We start from the raw sequence: 8,317 nt of genomic DNA on the forward strand, positions 1-8,317 counted from the left end.
ATCACTACCAGAAATATTATTATGTTGTTCCCCACCAAAATGTGGATTTCATGAAAGCGGGGGCTTTGCCTTATTCACCTCATACTACCAGTGCCTGAAATAGTACCTGGAACAAAGCAGACATTTAATATGATGCTGAGTGAATGAATGAATGAATGAATGTCTTCCTGCACTTCTTCTTGCTTTGTTGTACTTGTTACCCTAGGAGTGTGTTTGTGTGTTTGTACCTAGAAAGCGAATAGGATGGCATGTGTTTTTCTGTGTGGAAGTCACCTGAGCTTTCAAATAGCTCAGAAGATCACTACATATGTGGAAGGCTCTAGATCTTGCATTGTTAATGTCTGGGGAGAGAAGAGTCTATAGATGCCAGTTCTCTGAAGGGGTGTGTCCCAGGGTAATGTGCAGAATGTGCTGTTCCTCTCCCCAGCTGTGCATCTGTCCCCAGGTGTCTTCCTGTCTCTCAGCATGTTATGATGTCTCGGTTGCTTTGGTGAGATGTTTGTCTGTCACGGAGACTATTTATCCCCACTTCTCTTCCCTCTCTTCTCTCCACCTGTGCCTCTGGATATACGTGTAGGGGAGTCTTCCTTGGCTCCCTTGCCCCCTTGCACACACAGCCCTGCCCCAGTTGTGGACCCCTCCCTCTCTCAACTGGGCCCTGTTGCTGGGCTCTGGGTTACCATAGTGACGGTTGCCAAGTCCCTGAGGCTGATAGCCAGCGATGGGGCTGTCGGCTCCATCCACGCGGGAGGCTGAGGGGGGCTTCCCATTGTGTGAAGAAGGGGATGTTGCCATGACAACCAACCCCCACTAAGGGGCAGGAACCAGCCCTTCCACACCCCCTCCAGCCTCCCCACCTCGGGCAGCTCCAGTGTGGGCTTAGAAGGCAGGAGTAAATGCCAGACAGCCCAGCACCTGGCCTCCCAGTTTTCAACTCCCCTCCTACAGTGCCTGCACCTCTCGGGACCCAGGCATCTTGCTCAGACGGGGGAGGGGCAGGGATCCCACTGGACAGAGGAGGGGCAGGAGGACCCCTTGACCTCCAGGCAGATGGGAGACAGCGGGAGGGGACCTAAAGTCAGGGGAGGGGCAGGCAGGTCAGAGGTTGTGACCCCCACCGACTGGCTGCAGCGATGCTCCTCACTGCTGCTTTTGTGGTTGGAGAATGGGGCTGAGTCTAGGGAACTGGGCATCTGGGTTTTAGGGGGAGAAGAGCCTGGGTTATGGGTACACAGGGAGCCACGGGATAGGCAGCTTGATGCCTGGATCCCTGAGTCTTCTGGGCACAGGAGTGCCTTGGGCAGGAGTGGGAGGGAATAGATTGAACACGTGAGCATGTTTTTTCCACTTTGTTTCCGACCGAGACTTGCCTTGAATCTGATACTTGGTTTAGCAATAGACACTTGGGCTTTCCCCCCCGTGAGTGAACGCATATTCACAGACAGCCCCATTTGGATGTATTGGCAACCCACTGCCACCTGGGTTCCTCTCTCCCTCCCCTGGCAGGGGCTGCTTTCCTCAGCCTCCTCGCCCAGCCCATGACCACACCCCCCTCCGCCAGCCAGGCCCTGTCCACCTCACCCATCCAACACAACCCCCTCCCTACCCCTTGGTTTCATGCAATTCAACACTCAGCTGGAAAGCTGTTCTAATCACCAGTTCTCTGCCCCAATTCACGTCCAGTCATTCTCATCAACTTTTGAAGTTTTTTATTTTTTTTTTGGTTTTTGTTGTTCAAATTTCCCTTTTACAGTAAAACTATTGAGGTGACGGCCATACCCCGCCACCTCCCCCATGGCAATATCAACTTCCTGTTCTCTGGAAGGAGCGATTAGAAAAATCAAGAAGGAGCTGGGAACTACAGCACCAGAGAGATAGCTTGACCTCTGGTGGACAAAGCAACCATCTTGGCTGGTGATTGAGGTGGCCAACGTGGTGCCCAAAGGCAGCTCTGACCTAAAGGAAATGAGCTGGGAGGAAACTGAGGCAACACCCAATTGTGCACTAGTGGGCAGGAAGAGGTATCAGCTGGTCACTATGGAAAGGCTGGCTGTTGCTAAGGACCACTGTCAGCTAGACCAGTCAGTAGGCCACCATTTTGGTCACTAAGAAGGGAGCTGTGTTGAGTTTGAAGGGAGTAGGAAATGGAGAATGTGATGAACAAGACAGCCATCCAGGTTACTGGGGACAACACGTGGGTTCTTGGGGTCATCCTGTTGAGTAACAGAGATTATACTGGGATATGGAAAGGGAAGAACAAGACAAATTGAGCCTTCCATGGCAGATGGCAGCCACCTTAGCTGTCCTAAAAGCAGCACAGAGAACAAGGGAAGGGAGATCCTGGCACGTGACACTGAATACTAGGAAGAACCTCAGTCCACCCGATCTTCTTAGAGTAAGTTCCAGCTTCCTCCTGAAATGGGAAGTTCTTCCTGCCCGCCCTTCTCCACAGAGTAAGAACCATCCACCTCCCCCCCACCCCCCAGACTAAGCCACTTCCGGTTCCAGCCAGACCACTTCCTATTTCAGAAGTGCTACTTCCTGTCCTGGATGAAGGCACTTCCAGTTCCTGCTGCACTGCTTCCACTTCCCAGGCCACTTCTGTCCAGGCCTGGTTACTTCTTGTCTGGAGCAAGTCACTTCATGTCCCAAGTGGCCCATTCAGCATCAGACCAAGTCCACATGTGTCCTGACTGGTTCATAGCTTGCTATTGGCCCACTGGACAAAACGGGACACTTCTCATGGTAGCTGTCATGACCCAACCATCCCAAATGGCTGGAGTAAGTATGTAGAGGCCCGGGGCAGGGCAGAGGAGGAGGCCCTGCTACCCATGCCCTGAGCTGGGGTGGAGTGCCAGAGCCTTCCCCATAAGGCCCCCATTTTTGGCAGACTGAGGGGAGTGGTTGGTAAGAGAAGTCAGAAGAGGGAGCTGAGGGGAGAAATGCTTTGATGCCCCCACCCTGGAGATGGGAGAGGTACAGGATAAGAAGCCAAGAGGGTAAATAAAAGGAGGTACAGGGAGGAGGATGCTAGGGAAGAGGAACAGACCTAGAGACAGAAGAGAGAGACAGAAAATAAGAGAGAGAGGAGAAAAGAAGAGAAAAACAGTGAGAGGCAGAAAGAGGTGCCGACCAAAAGACAGACTGTTCCCACCCCTAGCTCTCAGTGGGTGAGGCGGACAAGGATCCCTGGGTCATGGTTAGACGAAGAGGCTGAATCTTTGCCCCCTCCCCAGGGGAATAGGACCCAGGAACACAGAGACAGAGAGGGGCACACACAGCCAACCAGAGGGCAGGCGGTCGTTGGGTGGATGTCTTAGGGAATCCTAAAAGTGGAGAAGAGGCGAGAGCCAGGAGGAGCAAAGGAGCTGGGGGGCAAAGGGGGCCAAGGAGATGCTAGAGGTGTCCCTCAAACCATGAATTAAACTGGAGGAGCACCCCACAAAGGGCTGGATCCAGGAGAGCCAGGTCGGAGGAGCCCTCATACCTTGTAGTAGATGTTTGGAGGGCTCTGGGGGGGCCCATCCTGCACGATGTACACAGGATGCCCATAGTCACCACTCACCTTTTCATAGTGGGGACAGAAGGGGGGGTCTGCAGCCCCACTGCCCCGCAGAGCTATCCCTAGCTCCCCAGGCTCAGCCTCCCTAGGTCCCATCCCGCCTCCACCCCCCAGGCCCAGAGACCCTCCCCTCCCGAAGGAGCCAGGACCAGGGTGGCGACTCTCCGAAGGCTTGGCCCGCCGTCTCCGCCAACACATGGCACCCCCAGCCCCTGCCACGCCCAGCAAGAGCAGCGCCAGCCCCCCTGCTGCCCCGGCCACTGCGGGCATGCTGGGAGGGGGCAGGGGGCCTTCAGCACCCCGGGAGGTTGCATTGCTGGTGGGGTCACCTGGCAGGGAAGGGGTGAAGGAGGAAAGAGGGGGTGGGGCTGAAGGAGCCACCCGGGCATCTGGACACCCATCTTTGCGGGTCCCCATGGGTTTCCCCAGCAGTGCCCAGGCCCTTTGGGGACCCCACTTCCCCTCCCGTCCAAGCCCCACTCGGAATCCAGGTGTGTCCAGCCCTTCAGCTCCATGCCAAGGAGTCCTCCCCCCTTCTCTGACAGCACTGATTGAAGCACTGACTTGGCTAATTAGTTCTGATTGAGTCTTTTCCTCATTTGGCTTCCATTCCCCTCCCACCCTCCCATCCTCTCTTCTCCTCTTTCCTGTATCACTGCCCCCAAAACTGAAGAGGGAGGGAGGGAGAGGGTGAAGCTAGGGCAGCTGGGGTCCGAGAGCAGAGGAGGCTAGGGAAGACAGGAGGCTGGACCCCTGGTTCCTACCTGCTGTGTTCTCCTTCCCAGGCTCCAGGCTGTGGGCCACCCCTCGGTCTTTTTCCATGGGCATTTCAGACACAGGCTTTCGGGGGGCAGCCCCTCCTCGGGGACCTGGAGACGGGGAAGGGCCAAGAGAGGGGCTGAGACAGCAGCCCCCTGACCACGATGGTACTGCCCCTCGGCCCCTAGGAGGTGTGCCCCAGCCCCACTCACTTTGTCCCACTCGAAGAAGCACCTTCATGCCTCTAGTGAGGCACACACCTCCCTGCAAGCTCTCCAGGCCTTCCCGGGTTCCATCCGATGTGGCTGGGAGAGAAGAACCAGAGGGAGAAGTTGGCCCTCCAGAGTCTACACCTATTCTGTCTCCATGCCTGGCCCCAACACCACCCGAGGTGGCTCCAGTGGTCCCCTCCCTCATCTGCCCTCGATCCCAGGAGCACCTCCCCACTCGACCCTGCCCGCTGCCCAGCAGTACCAATTATGTAGTAATCGTGGTGTGAGCGGAACTCGTGGCCCCAGAGGTTAGGGCTATACTCCTGGAACTTGATGGTGAAGCGGAGATCCAGATCTGGCCGGTCACAAGTGAGAAGGAGGTTTGGGGCAGGGGGTGCCTCGCAGCGCCGGCCCTGGGCACCCCCTACCAGATACAGCTTGTAGAACTCGTAATTAGGAGAGGAGTGGGGGCCAGGAGGCCGGGCCCGGGGGCAGAGCAGGTCTAGCCGGTCCCCGATCTGAGGGTAGAGCACGTAACCACCCTCTGCCTGGAACCTATGGGGAGGAGGGCAAGGTGGATAAGGACGAGAGGTGTCAGAGGTCTGGTCCCCAGAGCTTTGCCTCCCTCACCCCACATCCCTGCAGGACAGCCTTTGTCTGAGTGGAGAGTCTGTTCTGACAGAGCAGGCACTAAGGTCTCTGGAAGCTCACGGAAGCAGCAGGAAGCCAGGCTCAGAGGTCTCCTGCCCCTTGGTGTGCCCAAATGCACTCTTCAGCCCGCCCTCACCACATGCACACTGCCATCTCTCGCTCCATCACCGGTCCTGTTGCCATGGCAACAGGATGCCAGTTACCAAGGAGCTGGCCTCTCTGGAACCACACAGCCCACCCCTCCCGGGTGATTTCACTATTCCATGGCAGTCAACCATGGGGGCAGAGCCTCCCCTCCCACAGGCCACCACTGAACTTCAGTGATTTCAGGGCAAAGGGGGTGGGGTGGGGGAGGGGGTGTGGAGGGTGATCCAGACCAGTGTCCCAAGTACCCAGGCAATGTAACAGGACACAAATGCCTGGTCTGGCAATGGCCCTAAATGGGGCTAATCGAAACAGCTGCCCCAGACATTTCCCTGCTCAGTACCCCACTTCCCCCAGGTCCCACACTTCTTAGGGAAAGTGCCCTATTGCTTTGGAATTGAAAGAGTTGACTTTTCGACCCACAGCTGACACAAGTCCTCATCTCCCTCAGCCCCGGCAGCCACTGGCCCAGCACAGCCACTACTTGCCAACAGCTGCAGACAGGGTCTCAGAACTTGGTCACAGGGGACTGCTGCTTGGTACCTTCCCAGACTCCCAAATAACCCCCTCCCTCCCTGCCCCAACATCCCAAAGAGCTCCCAGAACACCCTAACTCCATTTTCTCAGCTCTATCAGGATAAGCCTAACTTACATCCTCACACTGCTCCTGATACTCCAACTGCATCTGGGAGTTGGTGGGTAGGAGACTGAGAGGGGAAAAGACATTTGAGATTAGACCCCAAGAGATATGGGAGGGAGGCCAGGGCAGGAAATGTGAGGGAAGCTGTGAAGTAAAGAGAGGAAGAATAATTACCCTAGTTCTCCTTTAATGAGCATATAATATGTTCAAATACCTTACCTCTAATCTTCATAAAACCTGTAAGGATTGAGGATACAAACTCAGGAAGGTTAAGTGACTTGCCCAAGGCCACACAACAGAAAGCAGCAGAGCTAGGATTAAGACCTAGGATTTGATGAGCTCCAAAGCACACCCTCTTTGCATGGCCTCACACAGCCTCCCCAGGCAATTAGGAAGTTTTCAAAACACAAAACTCTTTTGCTAACGGGGAGTAGGATCTGCATGGAGGCAAGGGACCCAAATGACCTCCCAAGGGTTCTGTCCTACTCTGTGTGGCTTGAAGTTTCGTCTGACCCCTGGCCTGTTTTCAGAGCAAAGCAAGCATGCCTCAGAACAGCGGGTCTGATGGAAGAGTTTGCAGCAAAGATGGGGGAGGGGGCAATGGAGTCCTCAGGACTCCAGATGCGAGAGGGAAAGTGGGGGCTCTAGGGGGCTCCAGGCTTCTTCCAGAAAGAAATCTCCAAGCCAGGAAGGCAGGAAAATCTTCTGGTTGGGAAATTGTTCCACCAAGGACTCACAGACCCTCTGGCTGTGGGCAAGAGTTAGGAGACGGATGTGTGAAGAAGGGTCAAAAAGCCTTGGGGGAGTTGTCCCCAGAGCCCCCAAACTGAGAGCCCTTCCCTCCCATTTCCACCACTGAGTCCCTTCTGGGGAGGGAGGCACCCTGCCCTTCCTCTCAGCGCCTCAGCAGCACCTACTCAGCTGCTCTCCTGAGAGCTGACATTAACCAGGCTCCGTCTAAGCCCAGCCCCCGACACCACACAGGTCTCCCACAAACCCAAATAACCACTCCACTGTCCTCCCGGCTACCCATGATCTTTCGAATCCTTGCCCCTTGGGGGTCTTTCAAACTCCTGACACATGGTTGTCACCACCCGCATCCAGCTCTGTGTGTGACCCGCGAGTCTGGCTCCCAAGACCACCTCTGTCTGGTTGCCCATCAGCTCACATCCGATCACCAGCACCCTCCCTCCGCCTCCTTCCAGCTCCGAGAACCCAGCCCCCAAAGTCCCTAAGGCTTCCAGACTCCCTGCCCACAGGGTGTGGGGTATCCCCACCCCCGGGCCGCTCACCTCTTATTCGCCGAATTCCAGTAGACGGGCTCCAGGCTGAGCCCAGACACCAGTCCCAAAAAACCGAGCAGCAGCAGGGCCCCGACTCGCACGCCCCCCGGCCCAGAATGGGGGGCCCCCATGACCCCGCCAAGGCCTGGGGGGCGGGGCACCAACTCCCCCAAAGTCGCTCACCCCCTGGGGTGACTGCCTTGGCCGCCCGGGCTATTCTGCCCCGGCCACCCGGGTGGCTGATGCCCCCCGCTCCCACGCGGACCCGCTTCCTGCTCCACCCGCGTCCCCTCTCCGGAGCGCTCCGCCCGCAGAAGCCCTTCCAGGGGCCGTCTGCAGGCGCCCTGCGCCCCCGGCCCACGCGCAGGCACCCCGGTATTTATGAGCGGGCCTAAGAGGGGGACTGGGGGAGCCGGGGACCGGGCGGAGGCGGCATGGGGCGCCGGGCTAGGGAGCGGGGAAGGGGGCGCCGAGCCGGAGCCCCAGCCTCGCCGGGATTGAGGGCAGCGGGCTAAGGGAGGAAACCAACCAGTCCTGAGCCCAGGAGGGGGGAGTTAAAGGAGAGGCAGGGAGGGGGAGAGGATGGCGGAGGGAAAAACCGGAGCTGGAGCCCGAGTCGGAGCGGGCGATCATGCAGCCCACGCCCCCCACACCTCCCTCACCTCGCGCACCTCCCAGCCCTCACCCCGCCGCCCCGCCTCACTCCCCCGCGCGGTCTCTCACGCCCCCTTTGTCTCTAACTCTCCGGCTCTGGCTTAGTTTCTGCCCACCTCCCCTCCTGCCCTCGGATCGCCCGAGCGGTTGGAATCTTCCGCTCCCTCAAATCCAGAAAGGCTCTCGCCCTCTCCACCCCGAGGAACCCAGCCCCTTTCGCTCCCGCAGCCCCCTCCTCCCCCATCCCAAAACAACACCGCTGCTCCGGGGAGGTCTGGAGAGAATAATAATAACCTTGAAGGCTCCGCACTTTACAAAGTGGGCTGAGTTGACCTTCTCGACTACCTGTGTGAAGTGGGAAGGGCAGGGCTTAAGGATCCCCGTGGCAGTGATGAAGAAACTGAGGCTCAGA

At 57.5% G+C, this 8,317-nt stretch overlaps 1 protein-coding gene across 2 annotated transcripts; it reads right to left on the minus strand.

Annotated features, from left to right (window-relative positions):
- Positions 1 to 1,692: 1,692 nt before the first annotated feature.
- Positions 1,693 to 7,837, minus strand: EFNB3 (ephrin B3). Of its 2 annotated transcripts, none has more exons than XM_067716392.1 (5): positions 7,261 to 7,837; positions 4,796 to 5,088; positions 4,534 to 4,626; positions 4,327 to 4,431; positions 1,693 to 3,891 (listed from the first exon to the last, which is right to left on the minus strand). In XM_067716392.1, the coding sequence occupies exons 1-5, from the start codon at positions 7,380 to 7,382 to the stop codon at positions 3,482 to 3,484; spliced, it is 1,023 nt and encodes a 340-aa protein (XP_067572493.1). In that variant the 5' UTR covers positions 7,383 to 7,837; the 3' UTR covers positions 1,693 to 3,481. The 2 variants fall into 2 exon arrangements, with proteins under 2 accessions (XP_067572493.1, XP_067572494.1); XM_067716393.1 differs by lacking the exon at positions 7,261 to 7,837 and adding an exon at positions 5,981 to 7,243.
- Positions 7,838 to 8,317: the final 480 nt, after the last annotated feature.

Source organism: Pseudorca crassidens, chromosome 19, assembly GCF_039906515.1.
Source record: "Pseudorca crassidens isolate mPseCra1 chromosome 19, mPseCra1.hap1, whole genome shotgun sequence".
NCBI classification, from domain to species: domain Eukaryota; kingdom Metazoa; phylum Chordata; class Mammalia; order Artiodactyla; family Delphinidae; genus Pseudorca; species Pseudorca crassidens.

Bases quoted from the DNA above. Each gene is read 5' to 3' on its own strand.
- EFNB3 (XM_067716392.1), bottom strand. From the start codon at position 7,382: ATGGGGGCCCCCCATTCTGGGCCGGGGGGCGTGCGAGTCGGGGCCCTG. The intron at 5,089-7,260 runs GTGAGCGGCCCG...TCCTCCCCATAG, and splicing joins TGGAATTCGGCGAATAAGAG to GTTCCAGGCAGAGGGTGGTT. The intron at 3,892-4,326 runs GTAGGAACCAGG...CTTCCCTGCCAG, and splicing joins TGGGAAGGAGAACACAGCAG to GTGACCCCACCAGCAATGCA.